This window comes from Anolis carolinensis, chromosome 1 (genome assembly GCF_035594765.1).
Source record: "Anolis carolinensis isolate JA03-04 chromosome 1, rAnoCar3.1.pri, whole genome shotgun sequence".
In the NCBI taxonomy this organism is placed as follows: Eukaryota; Metazoa; Chordata; class Lepidosauria; order Squamata; family Dactyloidae; genus Anolis; species Anolis carolinensis.
This window is the reverse complement of record NC_085841.1, coordinates 355,147,473-355,173,215: the sequence shown is the minus strand read 5'-3', so window position 1 is coordinate 355,173,215 and position 25,743 is coordinate 355,147,473. Positions and strand designations below refer to the sequence as shown.

The 25,743-nt window shown below is 39.4% G+C and overlaps 1 protein-coding gene across 1 annotated transcript in view; it reads left to right on the top strand.

The window, feature by feature from the left end:
* mthfd1 (methylenetetrahydrofolate dehydrogenase, cyclohydrolase and formyltetrahydrofolate synthetase 1) overlaps positions 1–25,743 on the top strand; it is a 114,574-nt gene that overhangs the window by 59,167 nt on the left and 29,664 nt on the right. Inside the window, exons 17-23 of the mRNA XM_062968573.1 lie at positions 638–714; positions 1,220–1,360; positions 1,855–1,923; positions 4,938–5,049; positions 8,365–8,504; positions 12,271–12,312; positions 22,972–23,072. Of these exons, the coding sequence (XP_062824643.1) occupies positions 638–714; positions 1,220–1,360; positions 1,855–1,923; positions 4,938–5,049; positions 8,365–8,504; positions 12,271–12,312; positions 22,972–23,072 (682 nt within the window). The remainder of the gene's footprint in view (positions 1–637; positions 715–1,219; positions 1,361–1,854; positions 1,924–4,937; positions 5,050–8,364; positions 8,505–12,270; positions 12,313–22,971; positions 23,073–25,743) is intronic.

The following is a 25,743-nucleotide window of genomic DNA, read 5'->3' as shown; positions in this document are numbered from 1 at the left end:
CATCCAATGAGCTTCATGACTTGGCAGGCATTGGAACCTGCATCTCTTTGATCCAAGTCCAATGCTCTCTGATCAATGCAACACACTGTTTTTCCTTTTTCTCAGCCTTGTTTTTCTTTGCAAAATTAGATGAGATTATTTCTGCATGCCCCTGATCGGAAAGACCAAATTTACTGTGACCTCTGCAAACTTACTTTCACCTTTTAAGGCAGGGCTGGGAAACTTTTCTCACTCCAATGTCCAGATTCAATAATTCTTTGCAATTGTGACTGTGCTGTATTGTATTTTGTATTGTTTTATATTCAAAAGAGCAGAGTGCAGGTTGCATACCGCCTCCAATGTAGGTACTTGGCTTTTGAAAATGATCTCTTGCAAACACTTTATCCTGTCATTTAAAGGCAATGAGTATTGTCTTAGATACACACCTCTTATATGACCACTGACATGATGAAAGTATGATGATTTGTTGTCCTCTAAAGTGTTTTGCCTCTTGCAGCTCTTTTCTAATTACCTTTCCTATGTTCCAAGTTAGTGCTAAATTATATTTTAAAAGCTTGCTATGCATACATATAACATTGCTAGCTTGTTTTTAACCTTTTTGCCTATTCCTCCATTTCCCTGCTTTCTCCTTGTGCAGTCTTGGATACAAATGACAGGTTTCTGCGGAAAATCACAATCGGACAGTCTGAGACCGAGAAGGGCTTCACCCGTACAGTAAGTGTCCTTTAATTTTCTTTCTCCCTTGGGACTTTTTATCCTTGTATATAAAAGCAAACAAGTCTTTGAAGAATAGAATATTTGCCTCTCTTAAAAATTGGGTTAATCTTCAGCTAAGAGATTTGTATCTATAGCAGGCATGGGCAAACTTCATCCCTCCAGGTGGTTTCGACTCCGAACTCCCATAACTCCCAGCTGGTTCTTGTAAGCCGCTCCGAGCCCTAGGGGAGTGGCGGCATATAAGTTTGAAAAATAAATAAATAAATAAATAATTCCTAACAGCCGGTAGGCTGTTCAGAATTGTGGGAGTTGAAGTCCAAAATACCCGGAGAGCCAAAGTTTGCCTATGCCTGCTGTATATCATTTATGTCCAACTGCATGCAAATTCTATTGGGTCTCCACCAGATCCTCATTATGCCTATTATATCCGTGTTTGCATTTAAAACCAAGTACTCCTGCTGTGTTTAAAGGAAATACTTTTAATTCATTTTCACCCTTTCAGGCCCAGTTTGACATCACTGTCGCCAGTGAAATCATGGCTGTCTTAGCGCTCACAGACAGTCTGGAGGACATGAGACGGCGCCTGAGCAAAATGGTAGTTGCTTCTAGCAAGACCGGCATCCCAGTTACTACAGAAGATCTGGTACGTTGGCCAGTTGGAAATTGGTAACAGAGATCGCCTTGAATAAGAAAATGATATTTTGGAAATATGACTATTAGCAATAAAACTGGGTAATTAAGTTAAAAGGTTAATTTTTAGTAAAAGGATTGACAGCAAAGTATTTTAAGTCTTTGGAAGAGAGGAAAATGTGGGTGGATGAGATGAAGTATTTAACATGATTTATTGTACTGTTATATATTCTAAAATTTAATGAAAATATTTTTTAAAACCATGATTTAAAAAAAATGAATTATGACTCTGGAATAATTTAAAAAGCATAATTTCTCTCAAAGGCTCGTTCCCTGTCATTCAATCTAAGACGCACACCCCTCCTTTAGAGTTATATTGCAGATATGATATGCATTTCAACTTGTTGCAGAATGCTTGTTATTTTGTGGGGCCTTGAAATATTAGAAAAACTGTAAGAAATGCGGAAAACCTGCCACTCAAGTAACTCTTCGTATTTCTTCCCTTAGGGAGTGAGTGGTGCTCTGACAGTTTTGATGAGAGATGCTATTAAGCCAAACCTCATGCAGACTTTGGAGGTAAGCTCAGACTCCACGGAAACTTGATATTTTTATGGTAAATTGGAATTGCTACCAAAGCATGTTCTGTGTTACTTCAGTTGTTTTCCCTACCTTTAAAAATAGCATGTAGCTGTGGGATTATGAAAGTTTTCAAAGTATATAACATGTTGCCATCAGCCCCATTCACTGATCCTCCAAATCATTTTGAACTTTTGCTATTACTAAGGGCCACAGCGTCCTCAACACAGCGTTTTCGCAACGATGCACAGCTTCGGGAAGGGGTGACCAGCTGGTTGAGGACGCAAGTGGCAGAGTTTTGTGGGGAAGGAGTTGCCAAGTTCATTCCTCGCTATGATAAGCGCCTAGATTTTAATGGCAACTATGTTGAGAAGTGGTATTTGGATGTGGCTTTCAACTGCATTTGGAAAATATTTTCTCCTATACTTGGTTCATTTTTAATTCCAAAACATAATCTACTTTCTCGATAACCCTCGTATATATGGTGTAAGAAGCATCTCGTGATGCATCTACATTGTATAATAATTCATGTCGTTTGACATCACTTTAGTTGCATTTGCTTAATGCAATGGAATCCTGGAAGTTGTAGCGTTACAAAGTTCTTAGCCTTCTCTGGCAAAAAGTGTTAGTGCCTCGCCAAACTACAAATCCCATACCGTGTTTCCCTGAAAATAAGACAGTGTCTTATATTAATTTTTGCTCCCAAAGATGCGCTAGGTCTTATTTTCAGGGAATGTCTTATTTTTCCACGAAGAAGAATTCACATTTCTTGTTGAACAAAAAAATGAACATTTATTATATATTAGTTGTGCCCGGCCACGCGTTGCTGTGGCGAAGTATGGTGGTATGGGAAATAAAGTATTGAGGAATTGGTGATAGTTAAGGTAAAGGGTAAAGCTTTTCCCCTGACATTAAGTCCATTATTAATGGGTTATTGGAAGAGCCTTGAGTCTACACTGCCATATAATCCAGTTAAATTCAGATAATCTGTATTTTATAGGCAGTGTGGAAGAGGCCTAAGTGAGGCCTAACTCTGCCTGTCCCCTGGGCTGAGTGGGTTGCTAAGAGACCAAGTGGACAGAGCTTAGCCTTCTAACTGGCAGCAATTGGAATAAAAACAATTATTCCTCTCCCTCTAATTAGGACTTTATTTGTCTTTTCTTTTTGTTGTATGAACGTAGAGGCATGGATGAGGGGTTGTGCTGCCATGTTTAGTGTTTTTGGGATGTGCAGTTTTGTTGTTTTGTACTAGGCCGAAATTTCATTACCCTTTTATATATATAGACTGTACAGTAGTTGTCAGCATAACCAGACAAACTATGCATCCTATCAAGATTTCTTGTTGCTACCATTATTTCCATGTACAACACTATGATGTACATGTACCAATCCTGCATGCTCTGGTGTTCTGTTTGGCGGGCATGCTTCCAAACAAAAACTTTGCTAGGTCTTACTTTCGGGGGAGGCCTTATATTTAGCAATTCAGCAAAACCTCTACTAGGTCTTATTTTCAGGGGATGTCTTATTTTTGGGGAAACAGGCATCGAGCCATGGAAGTTAAAGTGATGTCATATTGAACTCATTCTGCAGTGTAGCTGTACTCCTGGTTTGTTACTAGCCAGTGATAAGACGGATTAATTTATGCTGAAATAATCAACACAGAGCAGCTCCTTGCATATAGCATTATCCCCAGGCATTATCTCTTTGCTGTGCTGTTTTCCATATCCCATCAAATAAGTTGTTTGAATCTCTGTTTTGCTTCCTCCCAGCCCATAGCAATTATTTTCAGTTGTGCTAAAATGTGCTGCTTGGTTCTTTATGCTCTCCATCCTTAGAGTTACTGTCTTGGATATAAGACAAGGCACCTGTAACTTTAATCTTCAATGGATTGTAGAGCAGCATGAGGTGAAAGTGAGATGAAGATATCTCTCGGGTAAAAAATAGGTGGAGAAAGTGTAGAAGAATTTCCAGTTCTGAGCTGCTTGCTTCTTCCTCCCTCTTTTTACTGGAGAGACTATATTTGTAATGAAAAGGGATGGCTATGGCTTGAAAGTTGGAATTTGGAACGTGTGGGAGAACAGATACCTTCATCCTGTTTGGCACAACTTTACAGCAACTCCTCCTGCTTCACAATCTATTAAAATATGAAGTTTGAGGAACCTTATCACATCTCCATCCTGGCCACTGTATTCACCTTCTTTGTCACTCTTATTAACTAATTACTGGAAATTAATTAAAATTAACTTATTACCCCAATTTTTTAAAATTGGCAAAAGCAATTTCAAAGTTAATTATAGTGTTACTTCCATAGTAATAATTGTCTTTCTCTTTTACGTTAATACATTATCCAGCCATTTTAAATTAAATATGAGGCTTAATGAATTAATTGATGAAATAATTTGTTAATCCCCCCCCCCTTATGTCTGAACATTAGTCAATCAGATTGTTTTAGCAATTCGGTATTTTATAGTAAATTTTCAAAGTTCTTTTGCTTTACTCTCCTTTTCGTTCCAATTTCCCTGGAAAGTACTTGATTAAGTTAGCAATTGGACGTTGCCGCCATATGCATGTGCAAACATGATTTCATCTAACACTTTGAGGCAGCCTTCACAAACTTGCCATTCTTTATATCAGGCATGGGCCAACTTCGGACCTCCCTCCAGGTGTTTTGGATTTCAACTCCCACAATTCCTAACAGCCGATAGGCTGTTAGGAATTGTGGGAGTTGAAATCCAAAACACCTGGAGGGAGGTCCTAAGTTGGCCCATGCCTGCTTTATATCATAAGAAAAACGTCGTGAACAAATTTCCCATCTCTCTAAATATCAACTTTCTGTGTTGGCAATGTTGGATTTCACAATTCTGCAAGATTTCATTGTCTTTTGCATGCTTCTTTGCAAATTAGTATGGCCAAGTTTGATCTCCAACAAATGAGTGTCATGTTCCACTTGATAGAGTACCAACATATATTAATCTTGGTGTTTCTCCTTTCTTTCTGCTGCTTTTCTTTCCTAGGGCAATCCGGTGTTTGTCCATGCCGGTCCATTTGCCAACATCGCTCATGGCAACTCATCCGTCCTAGCAGACAAGATCGCTCTGAAGCTCGTTGGCAAGGATGGGTTTGTTGGTAAGTGGCTTTCGGAGCTTGGGGAGGAGTTGCCTTTTTGGAATACCAGATTCCAGATTCCACTGGACAACATTGCCAATCTGTTTTCTGTGTGCCACCATCATGACAGATTGTGTTAATGAAATACATTATGATGGGTTTCAGTGAAGCTTTCTAAAGAGAAGAAGCAAATTCAGGCCAAGAGCAGTCTATCAGCAACCACCAGCCATCATGACTGCATGAAGTCAGAGGACTTCTGCCACTGGGTTTTAATTATTTTGTGATTTAATACTGTTTTAGTATTTAGAGAGATTACGTCTTTTAAAAATGGGGTATGTCATGGGGAATGGGTCATAACTTTCTAGGACAGTAATGGCCAGCCTATGACACGCGTGTCAGCACTGACACGCCTAGCCATTTTTGCTGCCACATGCAGATTGATTGGATGACTAATGTCTTTCGTGGCCAAATTGGTGTGATTTGGTCCAGTGATTTTGTTGTTTACTCCATGGGAATTATGCACATTACATTTATATATATATATACTAGCTTTGCCCATCCATGCGTTGCTGTGGCAAAGTGGCGGTGGTATTGGTTAAAAATGGTTGTGTAATTTTTATTTGACGGTATTTGTATTTTAAAATTTTTTTTATTGTAAGTTATCTTTTTATTTATTATATTTTATTATTTTCTTGTATTATTTTTAGTTATTTTCTGTTATTATAGTATTTTATTGTATTAATTTTTTAGTGTTTTTAATTATTTTTAGTGTTTTTAATTATTTTTTATTGGGTTGCTAGGAGATCAAGTTGGAGGAGTTTAGCCTTCTAACTGGCATCAATTGGATAAAAGCAATTATTCCTCTCCCTCCAATTAGGACTTTGTTTTTCTTTTCTTTTTGTTGTATCAACCTAGAGGCGTGGATGATGGGTTGTGTTGTCAAATTTCGAGGTTGGGGGGCCTGTAGTTTTGTCGTTTTGTTGGTCGCCGTGATGCCATCACTATTTTATATATATAGATAATATATATATAATATACTAGCTGTGCCCTGCCATGCGTTGCTGTGGCCCATTGGAATTGCACTGAATAGCTCCGTTTTTTGGGTTTTTTTAGGCCCTGTGGAGGTTTGTGACATGATATTTTGTGGTTTCAACCTCGAGGCGTGGATGATGGATTCTGTTGTGAAATTTCGAGGTTAGGGGGTGTTTAGTTTTGTTGTTTTGCTCAGTGCCAGGATTCCATCACTCTTTTATATATATATATATAGACTAGCTGTGCCCAGCCACGCATTGCTGTGGCAAAGTGGTGGTGGTATTGGTTAAAAATTGTTGTGGAATTTTAATTTGATGTTATTTATATTTTTTAATTAATTTTATTGTAACGTATCCTTTTATTTATTATATTTTATTATTTTCTTGTATTATTTTTAGTTATTTTCTGTTATTATAGTATTTATTGTATTATTTTTTTAGTGTTTTTAATTATTTTTAGTGTTTTTATTCTTTTTATTGTATTATTTGTATGTATTTTATTTTTTATTATTTGTTTGTATTATTATTTGTATGCATTATATTTTATTATTTTTATTTATGTTTTTTAATTGTATTATTGTATTTTAATTTTTATGTTTTTTTGTATTTATTTTATTATTTTTGTTTGTCTTTGTATTGGATTGCTCTGAGTTCTGTGGTCTGCCTGGTCATGTTTGAAATGTATTCTCTCCTGATGTTTCTAACAGCAATTGGATAAAAACAATTATTCCTTTATCTTCTAATTAGGAGTTTATTTTCTTTTCTTTTTGTTATCGGCACCTAGGGGCAAGGATTTTGGGTCGTTTTGCCAAGTTTCGTGTGTTTGGGTCATGTAGCTGCATTGTTGTGCATGTTTGCCGGTTTTTTCGGTTTTGTGGCTCTGGATTGTGTTTTTGTGGTGTGGTTGTGTTGTAAGAACCGTGAGGCAAGGCTTTTGCTTTGTGTTGCCAAGTTTCGTATTTCTGGGGCATTTAGTTGTGTTGTTATAGTCACGGCGCAAACAACTTTACCCTTTTATATATAGAGATTTTTCTATTATTATTCTATTATTATTGTAGTATATCATTATATTATTCATTATTCATGACTACATTGAAACTACAATACAGAGAAATCAGCGTGGAAATTGCAAGAGGTACCATAGATTGTTGTACATGGAAATAATGGTAGTAAATAGTTTTTGATTTATTAAATACAGTTATATATTACAATTATATGTATTTGTTATTTAAACTATATATATTGTGAAATTATGTTTTTTTTTCTCAAAGTGACACACCACCCAAGTCATGCTAGGTTTTTTGGTGAATTTTGACATACCAAGTTCAAAAGGTTGCCCATCATTGATCTAGGAAGCAGCAGTGGGTCAGATGACAATCCCAGGACACAAGATCTATCTTCAGCACCTAATATTATCCTCAATATATTTTATCTAACCCCTTTCTCCAAGGCCATTGCTGCAAACTAGTTCAGTCTCTTTGTATAGCATCCTTCTGTCCATCACTTTATTTATATTTTACCTTTCTCCCATGGTTGGGATTTAAGGTGCCTTAGAAAAAGACAAAGCATAACATAAAATGCATATCCTTCATCCTTTTGCTGAAACCTGGCGTCCTTTTATTTCTGAGAAATTTAAATGTCTAACTCAGTGATAAGCCATAGATCAAGCAAGCTATAATCTAATGCTTTTATTTTAATTTTAATGCCTGCACTTTGTCCTTTGGCCCCGAAGCACTTTATAACTATACTATTGCACTTTAGTTCAAATGGCCCCTCGACACTATCACCCTCCATCAACCTGGAGGTCCATCTTATTTTATTTTATTTTCACTCATTTTATGCTTCAAATGAGTTTTTATGGTTAATGTATTGTTTTGCATAATGTCGATTTTACTGTGTTTTTATACATTGTAATATGTTTTAATTGTTGTGCTCTGTTTATTGTTTTCGGACCTTTGTCCCATGTTAGCCACCCTGAGTCCCTGCCAGGAGATGGTGGCAGGATAGAAAAATAAAATTACTTACTTACTTACTAATGCTTTTAACTCTGATTTAGAGCTGCATAACAATTCATGGTTTGTCTGCAGGAATGAGTTTATATCAGACATGGGCAAACTTTAGCTGTTAGGAATTGTGAGAGTTGAAGTCCAAAATACCTGGAGGGCTGAAGTTTGCCCATGCCTGGTTTAAATGTAATGATCAATAAACTAACCTGGCTTAATGAGTGACAGTTTCAGAATAATAATAACAATAATAATAATAATGCTGTGTATAGTAATGATTTTTCATTTTCTTCTGTCTACAGTGACAGAAGCTGGCTTTGGAGCAGATATTGGCATGGAAAAGTTCTTTGACATCAAGTGCCGGTATTCTGGTTTGCAGCCCCATGTGGTGGTCTTGGTTGCCACTGTCCGAGCCCTGAAAATGCATGGAGGGGGCCCCACGGTGAGTGCCGCTCTTGGCAAAGGCAAAGCCCAGAAGCCAGTTGTGAAGTCCCAGAAGATAATCTGAGACTTCACATTATCTTCTGGGAGGAGAATCTGAGAAAACCCCATTCCAGCAACCAGTTGTGCCCATTGTATTAGTGAACAGTGCATTTCTAGTGTTGCTGTGGTCAACTCTGGCCCTTACTTTAGCTACAGGTAAAGTTTTTCTCTGTGTGTGATACAGCTTTATCCTCGTGTCTCCTTTGTGGGTATTTCTGACTCACGACTAGAAGCCAGCAGACATTGTGTCTGCTTAAAAATTGAATTTAGTTAAAATTTTACAAATAAGTACAAGAGTCCTTGAACCTTTAATAATGTTAAAATCTTGACCCCACACTCTCCAATCAGACCTTTCATGCACACACCCCAAATGATCCCACCTTTAGCTGATTCATCCCAATCTGCACTGATTTGCCAGGAGAAGAAGAAGAAGAAGAAATGCTCTGCAGCTTCCCCGCAAAGGACAAAGATACACAGATTAATTGCCAATTTGTCCTACTGTTAGAGAATGCTTTAAATTCAGCACAGACCTCTGCTTCAGCCACAGTTTCCTCTTTATGCTTCTCAGCTTTCCACTTTCTTTCTTACTGGCCTAGGACCTTCTCCTTGCCCTTGGCTACCCATCACTCCATTTAGTCTCATTCTTCTTTACTATAAGGTTATGAGGTTAGGCACACAGAGACTCTACTCTGTTTCATGTATTTTCTTGGACATGATCTGATGTTTGTCCAGTCATTTATCTTGAACTTGAGAATTGTCCAGAGGATTTAAAGATTGTGATTTGTTAGGTCAGATTCAAGGTCTGAAGAGGTCACAGATTGCCACAGATAGGAAAGTCCGAGAACATGCAAGCCTTGTGATGTCTTCTCTCTCTCTTTCCATGGTAGTGGAGGGATTTGGAATATTTTGCTTTTTTACTTCTGTTTTAAGTGGCTTATTGTTGTGTCTTCTGAGTGGAAGCGCCATTACCTTCCCGCCAGAGCGGTACCTATTAATCTACTCATATTTACATGTTTTTGAATATACCCTGCCATTTTATATAAGGCACTAGCTGTGCACGGCCACGCGTTGTTGTGGTGAAGTATGGTGGTATGGGAAATAAAGTATTGAGGAATTGGTGGTAGTTAAGGTAAAGGGTAAAGGTTTTACCTTACATTAAGTCCATTATAAATGGGTTATATAGCTATGTGGAAGGGCCTTGATTCTACACTGCCATATAATCCAGTTAAAATCTGATAATCTGTATTTTATAGGCAGTGTGGAAGAGGCCTAAGTGAGGCCTAACTCTGCCTGTCCCCTGGGCTGAGTGGGTTGCTAGGAGACCAAGTGGGCGGAGCTTAGCCTTCTAACTGGCAGCAATTGGATAAAAACAATTATTCCTCTCCCTCTAATTAGGACTTTATTTTTCTTTTCTTTTTGTTGTAGGAACGTAGAGGCATGGATGAGGGGTTGTGCTGCCAAGTTTAGTGTTTCTGGGATGTGTAGCTTTGTTGTTTTGTCCTAGGCCGAAATTTCATTACCCTTTTATATATATAGATTCCATTTTACTATGCCATTGTATATAACAGGATTCAAACTTCCGTGGATTTTGGTACCCATCCTGGGAATTAAACCCTATCCAGATACCAAAGGCCCACTGTAATTTGAATGTGGGTTGTTTGGAAATTAAATGAAGCAGCCTTATTTTGTCCACTGAGCATTGGGAGTTGGCAGTGTTGGAGAAGTCTGTATTTCTTTCATTATTAATTCATTAGTTAATGTATATAGATGTCTTCTTAACATAATTTCTCCTATTCTTCAAACACTGTAACTGATCAATGTGTTGTCGAAGGCTTTCATGGCCGGGATCACAGGGTTGTTGTATGTTTTCTCAACCTGCCTGCCATAGATGTGGGCAAAACGTCAGGAGAGAATACTTCTAGAACATGGCCATACAGCCCGGAAAACATACAACAACACTGTAACTGATCGTCATCGATTTCTGTGTAATGATGGGCAATTTCTCCTTTGCTCAGCTTGGAATGGACGGACTTAATGGATGAGTCCTTTTCTCATATAAAATGCTGTGAGCGTCTGCTGTGGGCGGACAGGAGCCATTCCTTCTGTCTCATTCACTGATCTTTTGCTAATGAGATCCTTCGTGTGCTGCCGGCTACTGTCTTCTCAGTCTGATGCGTCTTGTCTCTTGGTCTCTGGACCTTGTGCTGGAGCCGTAATGATAGGTCTCTGGAGGTTGTAAACAACTCTGCAACTTCATCAGCAGGAAATCATTTCTGCCTCATTATGTTGCATGCAGACTCCCCCAAATATATACAGATTAATTGAAGTGGATGGGGAGATTTTGTACATTTTGTAGCTGCACACAGAATCCCAATAATCCCAGATGGTACTTCTGTGTTCAGAACACAGATGGTACTTCAGTCCTTTCTGTATGGATCGTGGTTTTCCATAGCAATAAATTTTATGCACAATTCAGTGAAAATTCATTTATGAATATCTCATAGTTTAGCAATTTATGACTATCTCATAATTCCACTATATAGGCAGTCCTCGAGTTACAAACATCCAACATACAAATGACTCACAGTTAAGAACAGGGGTGAGACAACAGGAAGTGAGAAAAATCTATCCCTTGGAAGTGAAATCCACTTTCAAAAGAGCTGTCATGGGGAAAAGATGTCCCCACTGAAGCTTCATCACCATCCACAACAAGCCAAAATGTTCAAATCCAATGATCAGACAGAAAGTGAGGTGAAATCTTCTGAACAGAGGCACAGACAACAAAACAAAGACCACAGGGGTGCTACTCCTTCCCTAAAGGCCCGGGCTGTGGCACAGCCTGGTGAGCAGCCAGCTGCAACCAGCTGCAACGAATCACTCTGACCAGGAGGTCATGAGTTCGAGGCCAGCTTGGAGCCTGCATTTGTCTCTGTCTTTGTTCTATGTTAAGGCACTGAATGTTTGCCTTATACAGTAGAGTCTCACTTATCCAAGCTAAACGGGCCGGCAGAAGCTTGGATAAGCGAATATCTTGGATAATAAGGAGGGATTAAGGAAAAGCCTATTAAACATCAATATGATTTTACAAATTAAGCACCAAAACATCATGTTTTACAACAAATTTGACAGAAAAAGTAGTTCAGTAGGCAGTAATATTATGTTGTAATTACTGTATTTACGAATTTAGCACCAAAATATCACGATATATTGAAAACATTGACTACAAAAATAGCTTGGATTATCCAGAGGCTTGGATAAGCGAGGCTTGGATTAGTGAGATTCTACTGTATGTGTAATGTGATCTGCCCTGAGTCCCCTTCGGGGTGAGAAGGGCAGAATATAAATAAATAAAATAAATAAATAAATAAATAAATAAATAAAGTTCCTACGAGTATTTCTAGACGCTATTGTCATCACACATTTCCATACTAATGCTTTGACGTAGGTCTATTTTTATCCTGTTTCCCACTACATGTCTTCCTGCTATCCAGCTGCAGAATTTCACTTTTATTTACACATATTTTGCACAACTCCTAATGCTCATGAATATGCAAATATGCCTCCAGCTGTGCTGCAATTCATAAACTTGGTTGTTTATTTGTAAATGGATTCCATTCATCTCTTCTGAAGCATTTGATAAAAAGACTTCCATTTTAGGAATCACATTGACTGACTAAAAAGAACTTTGCTGTACATGTTTAATGCTTTTTTCATATTCTTTACAGGTTACTGCTGGAGTTCCCTTGCCGAAAGAGTACATTGAAGAGGTAATATTGATTTTCTGGTCCTATTAACCATACCTAGTATTTAAAAGGAGTGCTATGTATTTGCCTACGACGTTTCTAGTTCTTGAAGCTCCAATTAATTCATTAAGGGCTTCATGTGTTGTGTTCCTATTTTCATTCCTATGGCTCTGTGACCAAAAAAAGGACATCCACTGAAAGAAGGTTTAGCAGAGTCTCAGAATCCATATATACGCTGTGTTGTCTAAATGCTGTTTTTCCATTTACCAAAGTTTGCAAAAGTTACCTTTTAGAGTAAAGCTGTCAATACCCACTGGCTAGAATAACCCCAGAAGATTCTGTTAGTTGTAGTCCTAAAAGGGAACTTTTCCAATGTCTTTCTCACCTGAAAAGTGCCTATCCCAGTTTGAACAAATAAATCTATATATATAAAAGGATTAAAAAAATTCGGCCTAGGACAAAACAACAAAACTACACATCCCAGAAACATTAACTTGGCAGCACAACCTCTCATCCATGCCTCTACGGTCCTACAACAAAAAGAAAAGAAAAATAAAGTCCTAATTAGAGGGAGAGGAATAATTGTTTTTATCCAATTGCTGCCATTTAGAAGGCTAAGCTCCGCCCACTTGGTCTCCTAGCAACCCACTCAGCCCAGGGGACAGGCAGAGTTAGGCCTCACTTAGGCCTCTTCCACACTGCCTATAAATTACAGATTATCTGATTTTAACTGGATTATATGGCAGTGTAGACTCAAGGCCCTTCCACACAGCTATATAACCCATTTATAATGGACTTAATGTAAGGTAAAACCTTTACCCTTTACCTTGACTACCACCAATTCCTCAGTACTTTATTTCCCATACCACCATACTTCGCCCCAGCAACGCATGGCTGGGCACAGCTAGTATTATATATTTGAATCAGGATTCATGATACTGAGTAGCTAAACAATGATAATTTGGTCAGAGAATGAGCCATTTTGCCTGTGATGTTTGTTACCTCCTCTTGTGAGTTTGACTTGTTCACTTCAGTTATTAATATTATTACTTTTTAATTATTATTCTGTTCAGGCTTTTTAAACAATTGATTGCCATGATGATCTAACTAATATATAATCAAACTAGTACTCAAACTTCTATTACAAGCCAATATTTTTAAAGATTGTGGAAAACGATTAAGCAAAGCCAAAATTCATTTGCTGCTCCCATTTAGAGTAAGTCAATAAATCAATTATGTTAACACTTAGATGAAGCCTGTTTATACAGTGGGACTTCAAGTTATAAATAGCAATTAGACTTGCACTCAAATTTAGGAATTTGAGCCTTTTATGAAACTCTTAACAAACAGGAAACGAATGGTAGAATACAACGTTTGTATGCAGAACGTTCAAAATTGTGTCCCCAGCATCTCCAGACAGGGTTTGAGAAAGACTCTTGTTTGGCAATGGTGTTGTCTGTAGGGTTTCCATTGGTCTGGCTATTACACTTTCATTGAGCAATAAGGCTATTTCCAATGTCCTTATCTCTCTTTGTGGTTTAACGTACATAGCGGTACCATCCTTCTTTGCTATCCTTCCATAGGTAGATAAAGACATTGTTTCTGTAAACTGAGGACTGGTTGCTCAAAGGGAGAGGGCCTTTAATAATACATTGTAATGTCTATATTCATCGTTTTCTTTTTAGTGGGTTTTTTAGAACCATAGTTAAAAGAGACCACACAGGCCATTCTGTCCAACCCCATTCTGCTATACAATACAGAGAATCTAAACACAGACAGCCGACAGCCTCCACAAACAGGCTATAGTTCCCAGTGCTGAGGAGCCACCAAGTCACTCCCGCCCAGGACATTGCAGGTTACAGCGAGCGCCATGAACATGTAGCCTCAACCCCTGCCAATGTCCTCCCCAAACACTACAGCCCACCACCCAAGGAATGCTTTCATTTGGGGACCATTTCATCCTAGATTTTGCATTTTCCTCCACCACAGGCAGGCATCCCAGGGTTCTCCATTGGTGTGGAATTTGCATGACTCCGCCTACTGCCCTTCCCTTTCAAATCTGTCTGCATAACAAACACAGCAGACCTGAGTAGCAACTACATTTACTGGAGCAGTTTGGGGGATTGACTCCACATGGTGGAAATTGTAGTTCACCCTGTATCAAATCAGAGTACTGTGACTCCTACTGGAGAATTTAGAGGAGTTGTAGTTCACCTACACCCAGAATGCTAGGAACCCAAACAATGATGAATCTGGACCAAACTTGCAATGCATACCCGATATGCCCAGATTTTAATACTGCTGGGTTTTGAGGGGAATTGGCCTGGACATTTGGGAGTAGCAGGTGCTGGGATTTATAGTTTACCTGCAATGAATGAGCACTTCGAACCCCACCAATGATGGATCAGGACTAAACTTAACACACAGAGGCCCCATAACCAACAGAACATATTGGACAAGTTTGGGGGAAAGGGAGTTATAGTTCACCTGCATCCAGAGAAACAATGACCCCCACCGACAATGGGCCAGGACCAAACTTCACACAGAGAAGCCTCATAACCAACTGAACATACTGCAGGGGTTTGTGGGAATGGGCCTTGATTTTGGGAGTTGTAGTTCACCTGCATCCAAAGAGCACTGAAGCCAGGCAATGACAGATCTGGACCAAACTTGGCACACAGACTCAACATAGCCTGCTGTGGATACTGACAGATGTTTCGGGACAATTGCCCCGGAAATCTGGGAGTTGTAGTAGTTCACTCCCATCCAGAGAGCGCTGCAGCCAGGCAATGACCAGCCAATGACAGATCTGGACCACACTTGGTACACAGACCCAAAATGGCCAACTTTGAATACTGGCAGGGTTTGGGGAGGATTGACCCACCATTCTGGCAATTGTAGTTCACCCACTCCAAACTGAGAATACCTAACATTCAAATACAAATAATGCCTTTTCCAAATAACCCGGGCATCACCGGGTCCCCAAGGTAGTATAGTAATAAAACTAATCGAGCCACAATAATATGGACTCCTCCATGAGGAAACAATAAGCCATGGAGTTTTTCCATTATGTGCTCATTGTGTATTTTATTGTTGTGTCAATTTGACATGGATTGAAAGTAAGAACAGATGGAAAAAGCTTACAAAGCCTCAAGAGGCGTGATGATGTAGGCTGCAGCTTACAAAAGCTCAAGTTAAGATGTATTTTCTTCAAGACCCTTTGTTTTTGCCAGAGGATTTTTCTGTTGTGTGTGTGTTTTTTTTTCTACTGAAGCAGACACATTTTGACTACCTTTCTGGAACTTAATCATCTAAGCCAGAGCTTGACAGCTGCCAAGTCATCCCCTCATCATACTTTCTCAATCCTATTTTTTTAAAACCCAACAGAAGCATTCACTCTCATACTGCATAGGAGGTATGAGGGGAAATTTCATCCTTTTAGGTTTGTTTAGGAGGGATTTTTTTCTAAACTGCCCCTCCAGTTGTAAGAGGAGTCCTGTGTCATACCTTGTCATCCCATTTTTCAACTGTGTTTAAAATACCGAGATTTCCTATCCTCCCATGTCCCCATCTTACTTCCATTGCTGCAAACAGAGTGCAAGATACTAAAGTTGCATGTTTGAAGCACACTTTGCTCACCTCTGATTTGGGTGGGTCAGAATCTCTCGTCTTATCTGTCTCCAACCCTGGTTCCTGTTTCAAATGAATCTGGTGTGAATAAAATGCAGCCCAGAGTTGTAAGAAGTCTATCAGTGCACATAACTCCAAGTCATAGTGGTGTTAGTCTGGCATTTCAGTAGGCAATGGGATTTTGCAGCACCTTTGAGACCAACTGAGAGTGAGAAGTTGGGAGCATAAGTTTTCATAGACCTAAGTGTACTTTGTTAGCTGCATGGTGGTAAGAGCCTAGGAACAGACCCTTATGAGCAAACTGTACAGCCATAGAAGTGCAAATCTGGTGGGTATGATGACGATGAAATTACTAGTTTAGTTTTAATGATTACCACTGAGAGACAGAGAGTGAAGGGAGGCTGCTGCCTAATGCCTAAGTGAGTTGATTGATTGATTGATTTCAGTATTTATATTCCGCCCTTCTCACCCCGAAGGGGACTCAGGGCGGATCACATTATATACATATAGGGCAAACATTCAATGCCCATATACATATAGAACTGAGACAGAGACAGACACAGAGGCAATTTAACCTTCTCCTGAGGGGATGATCGATTCTGGCCACGGGGGAGCAGCTGCTTCATCATCCACTGTGACGGCACTTCCTCATTCCAACGTTGTATATTAGTTAAATTTGCCTCCCCACTTTATAAGTGGTACCTTATTTCCTACTTGAAAGATAGATGTAACTATCTTTTGGGTTGCTAGGTCAGCAACGAGCAGGGGTTATTTTTTATTTTTTTAGTTGACGGGTGCTCACCCCGCCATGGGCTGGCCTCGAACTCATGACCTCATGGTCAGAGTGATTTATTGCAGCAGGCTGCTCACCAGCCTGCACCACAGCCCAGCCCACATAAGGCAGTCCTCAAGACACAAACAAGATAGGTTCTCTAGGTTTGTTCTAAAGTTGAATTTTAAATGTAACTCTAGCCAAATATATACACACACACACACACACACACACACACACACACATACATATATGTATACACACACACATACACATACTGTATGTATATATATGTATATGCTATTAAGAGCATATGTATGTATGTATGTATGTATGTATACACACTCACACAAGCTTTGGATAGCATAGGGAAGGATGAACACCCCTGTGGTTTGTTTTGCAGTCTGTACCCCCGTTTAGTAGATTTCACCTTAGTTTCTGTCCCTATGATCATTGGATTTTTAAAAAATTAGCATGATGTAGAAACGAGGATTGATTATAAAGCTTCAGTGAAGATACCTTTTCCCCACAATGACTCTTTCAGGAGTGAATTTCCCTTCCAAGGGTGGATTTCTTCTCACCTCCTGTTGCCTCACCCCTGTTCTTAACTATGAGGCATTTGTAAGTCAGGGACTGCCTGTATATGACTGGTGGATAGTGTTATTGTAATGTGATGCTGGCTGGGAACCTGAAACAAGATGTGGTAAACTGGCCAAGAAAACCTTCACAAGGCTGGTGTGTTAACTAGTGTATATTTTTAATAATGTATTTTACTAGTTTTAACTGTTTTATGTGCTGTTTTATATTGGTTTGTATGGGCATCTAATTGTTGCCACTGTTGTAAGCCGCCCTGAGTCCCTTCGGATGAGAAGGGCGGGATATAAATGTGAGAAATAAGTAAATAAATAAATAAATAGTCTTAAAATATATGCAATTTGCAAGGTTTGTCTCTGTTCAACCCACTGTCAATGGCCTGGGGTTTGTGGATGTATTCCAATTCCACTGTTTCTCTTTCCAATCTCCCTTTGTAGCCCCCTTCCCCACCCAGGACAACTGTTCTGCCAGTTGATAAAGGGACATAAATCAGACTTTAAGAATTCCCAACCTTCAGTCTTCCTGGGCATTTTATCTCTGACTTTCCAACAGCTCTCCTGGAACAAAAACAAAAAAAATCTCAATGTATAGGGAAAGGTCTTCTCTCTGTGGCCTTTTCAGTAGCCAAGATTTTGCTTCCTAATAGAAGCAGTAATGTTTCATTTTTTAAAATGGCCCTTTGGCTGTAAATATTCTCTGTTCCTGTAATCAACTCACCCTGCATCCCAAACAAAGCTCCAAGTACTTGGTATTTCATGCTAATGTTTATTTGCTCGTCACTGCTGTCATTTTGCATTTTAAACATAAGTGCTTTGAGAAGAGTCAGGGTGAATATCTAAGAGTGAGACAGCAGGCTGTGACTGAATATTAAAGCGAGATCTCAACTCTGGAAAAGAGTGGAAACTGGAGAGGGTGGCTGCACTTTTACATAGTTGTGTCCAGGAAGGGATTCCACCAGGTGTTGTTTGTCTACCAGGTGACAAGCCAAACCCTCCTAATAATAATAATAATAATAATAATAATAATAATAATAATAATAATAATAATTAATAACAACTTTATTTTTATACCCCGCCTCTATCTCCCCAAAGGGGACTCAGGGCAGCTTACATGAGGCCAAGCCCGAATAAAAACAATAGCAATATAAAACACAACAATAGACAAGAGACGTGCACAATTATAAAAATTTAAATATTAGCCAATGAAAACAAATGACATGAACTAATAAAAACATGGATTAAAACAGAGAGGTTTTAATCCGGGCTGTGGCGCAGGCTGTTGAGCAGCTGCAATAAATCACTCTGACCATGAGGTCATGAGTTCGAGGCCAGCCCGTGACGGGGTGAGCACCCATCAATTAAAAATAAAAAAATAGCCCTGCTCGTTGCTGACCTAGCAACCCAAAAGATAGTTCAAGTATCCATTCTAGAAAAAGGAGGAAATTTTGCAGTCACCACCACCAGGATCCCAGTAGAAAACATCATTGCCAATGTTGAATCAGCAATTTACCAGCTCCCTGAGGAAGAAGCAGAGGAGGTAAGAATTGAAACAGCAAGGATCCTGAGAAATGCAAAACTCCCCCCCAGCAACATAACGAGAAAAGAAAGACAGGCCATCAAAGATCTCAACTCAGATCCTGAAATCATCATTCTTCCAGCTGACAAGGGGAATGCCACAGTAATCATGGAAACAAAACAATACAAAGAAAAAATCAGACAACTTCTAGATCCCACAATTTACAAGAAACTGAAACAAGACCCCACCAACAAAATCACCAGAAAAACGAACACTCTAATCAAGAACTCCTCCATTAACTTTGACATACGCCAACAGCTGTGCAAATCAGAAGCCCTCCCACCCAGGCTTTACGGACTCCCCAAAATCCACAAGGACTCCATCCCACTCAGACCCATTGTAAGTGCCATTGGATCGCCGACTTACAACCTGGCAAAATTTCTGGCTACACAGCTACAAACCCACATTGGGCTCACTGCACATTATATCAAGGACTCTACACACTTTATAGAAAAGATCAGCAACCTCAATCTAAGCACCAAGGACATCCTGATCAGCTTTGATGTGGTGTCCCTTTTTACCAAAGTCCCAGTAGCTGACACCCTCACACTAATCAAACAAAACTTCCCAGAAGACATCACAGCCCTGTTTCACCATTGCCTCACCACTAGCTACTTTCAGTGGGACACTGGATTCTATGAACAGAAGGATGGAGTGGCCATGGGGAGCCCTCTCAGCCCAGTAGTAGCAAATTTCTATATGGAATACTTTGAAAAACAGGCCCTAGAAACAGCACCAAAAAAGCCAACTGTTTGGTTCAGATACGTAGATGACACCTTCACGATTTGGAGCCATGGAGAGGAAGAACTCAGCAAGTTCCTGGACCATCTTAACAGCATCCACCCAAACATCCAATTCACCATGGAAAAAGAAAAGGAAGGAAAACTGCCATTTCTAGATGTTCTGGTCATCCGCAAACCCAATCAACAATTGGGCCACACAGTTTACAGAAAACCTACACACACAGATAGATACCTTCATAAAAACTCCAACCATCACCCAAGTCAAAAAAGGAGCACAATCAAAGCCCTGACAGACCGTGCACAAAGAATCTGCAAACCTCACCTCCTCCAAGGTGAACTCAACCACCTAAACTGGGCTCTACAGGCCAATGGATACTCCACCACAGACATCAGAAGAGCTGCAAGGCCAAGAACAAGCCATGAGAGTCAAGACAAAGATCCACCCAGAGGAAAGGTGTACTTACCATACATCAAGGGAACTACTGACCGCATAGGGAAGCTGATGAAGAAGCACAACCTACAAACTATCTACAAACCCACGAAGAAAATCCAACAAATGCTACGGTCAGCGAAGGACAAGAGGGATCCTCTCTCTTCTGCAGGAGTCTACCGGATACCATGCAGCTGTGGACAAGTCTACATAGGGACCACCAAACGCAGCGCCCAAACAAGAGTCAAAGAACATGAAAGGCACTGCAGACTAATTCAACCAGAGAAATCAGCCATAGCAGAGCATTTGATGAACCAGCCTGGACACAGAATACTATTTGAGAACACAAAAATGCTGGACCATTCTAACAACTATCATGTCAGACTACACAGAGAAGCCATTGAAATCCACAAGCATGTGGACAACTTCAACATAAAGGAAGAAACCATGAAAATGAACAAAATCTGGCTACCAGTATTACAAAACTCAAAAATCAGAACAGTAAATAAAAAGCAATACTCTGAAAACAGAGGGTTTCCAGACATGAATCAACCAAGGGCAGTTAACGACTCTAAACAAAGGATGCCCCAGAGGCAGGAAGAAGACAGCAGATAAGCTTTTCAATGCTAATTTAAGTGATTAACTACACATTCACACTGACCTCTCTCACCCTAGACTTTCCACAGATATATATTAACCTCTTTGCTTAGTTTTCTCCATACCTCACAACCTCTGAGGATGCCTGCCATAGATGTGGGCGAAACGTCAGGAGAGAATGCTTCTGGAACATGGCCACACAGCCCGAAAGACATACAACAACCCAAAAGATAGTTGCATCTATCAAGTAGGAAATAAGGTACCACTTATAAAAGTGGGGAGGCAAGTTTAACTAATTTACGACCTGGAATGAGGAAGTGCCATCAGAGTGGATGATGAAGCAGCTGCTCCCCCTTGTGGTCAGAATCGAACATCCCCTTAGGAGAAGGTTAAATTGCCTCTGTGTCTGTCTCTGTCTCGGTCTCTGTTTGATGTGTTTATGGGCATTGAATATTTGCCCTATGTGTATATAATGTGATCTGCCCTGAGACCCTTCGGGGTGAGAAGGGCAGAATATAAATACTGTAAATAAATAATAAATAAATAAAAGTAGATTGGGTAAGATGCACCATATAAATATTGTAAACACAAGGTGACTGATAAAGTGCTGCAAATTCTTGGAAGTGCAAATTCTTCAACACCATGAAAGCTACAGGAGTTTTCTCCCATTTTCACTCTAGAAATTCTAGTTGAAGAAACGCTGCAAAAAAGTGCTGAGTGAGGAAGAGAAACCTTCTTATGCACAAATTAGCATGAAAATTAGGCCAAACACACCTGGAAAAAGAAAGAAAAAGTTTGACATCCTCTAGCTTTTAAATTAAATAAGATTTTCTAATACTGACTTCCAGTTGTACTGGATTAGAAATCCCATCATCCCGCATCTCGCTGTGGATGATGGGACTGCAATGCTTACAAAGGATTGTTTGCCTGCTGACAAATCTTAGGGGACACTGGGGCTGATGGGGACTGTAGTGCTGGCTGAAGGAGAAAGTGTTTATTTTCTTAGCTTACCCGTTTAAAAATCTCAGGAGGTGATTGACCACAGAAACAAGTAACAACATTATGAAAAACTAACAAGGCACAGACTTGCTGTACTTTTCCAAGCTGACCCATTAATGAAGAGTGGCTAAAGCAAAATGAATTGAAGCATTCTGCCTATCTTTTTACCTATATAGGCCTGTAAACATACAATTTTTAATGATAATGATAATTATGAACTGAGTTTTCTCTCTTGCATTTTTTAGTATACCCTGTTTCCCTGAAAATAAGACATTCCTAGAAAATAAGACCTAGTAGAGGTTTTGCTGAATTGCTAAATATAAGGCCTCCTCTGAAAGTAAGACCTAGTAAAGTTTTTGTTTGGAAGCATGCAGGATCGGTAAATGTACATACCATAGATTGTTGTATGTGGAAATAAAGGTAGTAACAAGAAATAATAATAATAATATAATAACATTATTCTTGTATCCCCAGAAGGGACTCAGGGCAGCTTGCACAGGGACAAGCCCAACAACAACATACATTTACCTACGAACAGAAACTTAAAACAGAAATTTAAAAACAGTATAGCAATAAAATATAATGTAGAAATTCTTGAAATGATTCACAGTTTGGTTATGCTGGTTTGTGATGACAACTACTGTACAGTAGATAATAAATTTTCATTTTTAAAAAAATTCAACCATAAATGTGAATTCTTCTTTGTGGAAAAATAAGATATCCCCTGAAAATAAGACCTAGCACATCTTTGGGAGCAAAAATTAATATAAGGCACTGTCTTATTTTTGGGGAAACAGGGTATGTACCATACTGTACATTAGCTCCAGTATGTTCATCCATCACACTGATGTAATTCTGAAATAGGTTCAAAGCATGCCATTCCCAGAAAGTTTTTATGTACAGCCCTGAAAATTAAGTGCTAATGCCTAACAACAATTCCAAGTATGTGTCATGATGAAAATGAGCTCTCACTTTATGTTTTTGTATTTTGGTGAGCCGCTTCTATTGAAAAGCTATTGGGTGCTTTGTTGCCTTTCTCTTAGTCTCTTTCATGTGAAGCCGCTTTCTGGCACTTAAAGGTGAAAATCTGTTCATTGCAGGTGATCCAATTTTCATCATTTCTTCCCTTTTAGTTAGTTTTGAAATCCTTTCCCCCCTGCGAACAAAGCAAGCGTCTTTTCTGAATAGCTGTACCTTGCCAATAGATTCTTATTTTTCTCTTCCATTTTTGTGTGCTGATGTTCTTCTTTCCATTAGCTATTTGTCACACAGCAGGTTGCAAACAAACACAATATTTGTTGTTGCCCAGGCTAAAGCCTTCCTTTTCTTTCTTTCTTATACAGAACCTGGTGCTGTTAGAGAAAGGTTGCAGCAACTTGCGTAAACAAATTCAAAACGCCAAGACCTTTGGTGTCCCAGTGGTAGTTGCCGTAAATGCATTCAAGTAAGTAAGATTTGGTCTATCCATGCAAGAACAATGAAGGTGGCATATCAGTTCAGACTGTGTGGGATGCTGTTTTTAATTTGCCATAGCATAATAACTGGAAAATAAGGTGAGTTGATTTCCAGTTATTATTTATGCACTGGAGCAACCTTACCCAGTCTCAAACTGCAACTCTCATCATCTCAGACAATGGGCAATGTAGATTGGATCTGATATAGGATTGTATCTGGGGAGCCTTGCTTAGAGAGGGATAAAAGATAGGTTTGAAAATGGAATCATGAAATTGTATCGCGAAGCCTTGATCTTATGAAGAGTCAGTAGAGCATAGCAAAACTTAAAGTAAAAACCCTAGCTTTCCTCATCTGTAAAATTAGAAGTACTTTCTTCTTGTATTTTCCCCACAATGATAAATGGGACTGTTCGCAGAGAGAAAGAGATCAGTCCTGGAACATAAGTGAATTGTGCTTATGCAGAATGGTAGAAACTACTATATTTTTAAACTTGTGTGTTATGTCTAATCTTCATTCTGTGAATTTTAGTATCTATTTTGTAGAAATATGTTTTAGTATATGTATTTTGTAGAACTTTTTAGATGATGGTGTGTTTTTAGTGATGCGGTAACCCGCTTTGTGCCACAAGGAGAGGCGGGTAAAAATTTTCATTACTACTACTACTGCTACTACTATACTGAACAAAACATCACCTCCCAGTCTTGCTATCTTATTTAGACATCTGATTGAGGAAAACATTATAGACCCACATACATCTTCCAGGATTTGAAAGCTAGCAGTCCTGACTACTACCTAGTGTTGAACTTTAGCCTTGAGACACCTTTTAACCCAGCACCACATCAGAGTCCAGTAGTACTAACTACAGCAGTTTATTAAGAAAAACGTGTACAAAGGGAAAAGGGCATGTTCCAAAAGAGCAGTAGAAAAAGAACTATAAAATAGCAGTAGTCCATATACATAAGAACAGTAGTCCAAAAATGGCATGGTACATGAAATCAAGGAAGTCAAGATCACAGGCATAAATCTATAAGCATGAAAATCTATAAGCAGGAACATAGGCAAACACAGAAAACTTGAATCATGAACTTGAGAGCTGAAACAGGAACCTGAACCTTTTGGCAATGTTGTCTGCTTTGAGAGATACCAAGTAAACATCACTTAATTTAAGCCCAAGCCAGACCAAGAAGCCATGAGATCATGCCTTACACACCCGGGTTTCAAGGACTTCCAACAGAGTCTTCCTAATATGATATTGCAGAAAAACTCCCTATCAGCTGAACGCCAATTCCTAAAAGAAATGAACTTTTCCCCTGTTGCTAAGGAATGAAGATTGGAATTCAAACCATCCTCAGTCTCATCTTCCACTGCCTGCACTTCTGTCTGATCTAAGGCCTGTAATTCACCTTAATCACACACAGACTCCTCAGTTGGAAGCCCATCATCCTCCTTGTCCTCTGAGAAATCCCCAACCTCTTGCTGAGGCCCAACCCCTAGATACTTTAATTTGGAAAATCAGAGCCTCTCCCATTAATCTGTATTTGGAATTGGAGTGCCACCTCTTTCAAGTACTTTTGATATAAGATAAAAGTATGTGATCAACATACTTAAGATCCAGATCTTATGGTTTTAACTTAAAGGACAAAACATAGCTCCATATTTTCCTATCAAGTAAGGCTTTCAAAGCTTATTGAAAAGGAAGCTAATGCTGCAAAATGTGGAAGGCAGCAGGGAAAAAAGGGGACTCAATCAAGGGAGCCACAGCCTTGAGTTTGCTAGACTTGAACCCCAGGTAGTTGCTGACCAGAGAGCTCTTGTGTGGTTCTCAGTTATAGGATCACCATAACAAACTACCTTTGAGTCCTCCTTCTCTAAGGAAACCATGTGAAATTCATGGGGTCACTATAAGTCAGCAAAGAAGGCACATTCAGGCATCCTTCAGAAACCTAAACCTTCAAAAGTCCGGTTCACATGTGCAAGTAGCTGAGTAGGTAACTGCTTGAAATGTGGCAAGCCATTCACGTGCTAATCCTCTTGTGAGCATCGTCCTCCACCTCCTACCATACCATCTGTGAATTCTCTAGCATGTGCTTTTTCTTATGTTCCTGTCGAAATGTAATAATATGGCTACTTGACGTTGCCCTGAGCGGCACAGAATTGTAAGCGAGAGATTTGTTGCAACAGCTTTCGGCCTTCTTGGCCCATCTTCTCGTTTTTAACCTTGAAGTAAGACAGAATGCCTTGGTTAATCAAGCAATGCGTTCTCATGCTTGCCAGCTGAATGAGGGAGGTGATAGCGGGATGTCATGAAGATTAAGTGCTTAATGGGCTGCAGTGAGCATTAACAGAGTAAAAATTAAACGTCCCTCTGCTTCTCCTGCTTTCAGCATGAAAGACTAGATTTATGTTTTACGGCATTTCGGGCTCAAGTCAGTGGAGCTTCTTCCCACATTTTCCTTTCACTGTCTATTATGTTTTATACTGGCGTGGACAAATGTGGCCTGCTAATGTCCAAAACTGCCCCCAAATGTCCACAATTCCATGAGGTTATTTTTGTAAAAATTTGTTTGTTTATTTATTTTATTTATTTACAGTATTTATATTCCGCCCTTCTCACCCCGAAGGGGACTCAGGGCGGATCACAATGTACGCATACATGGCAA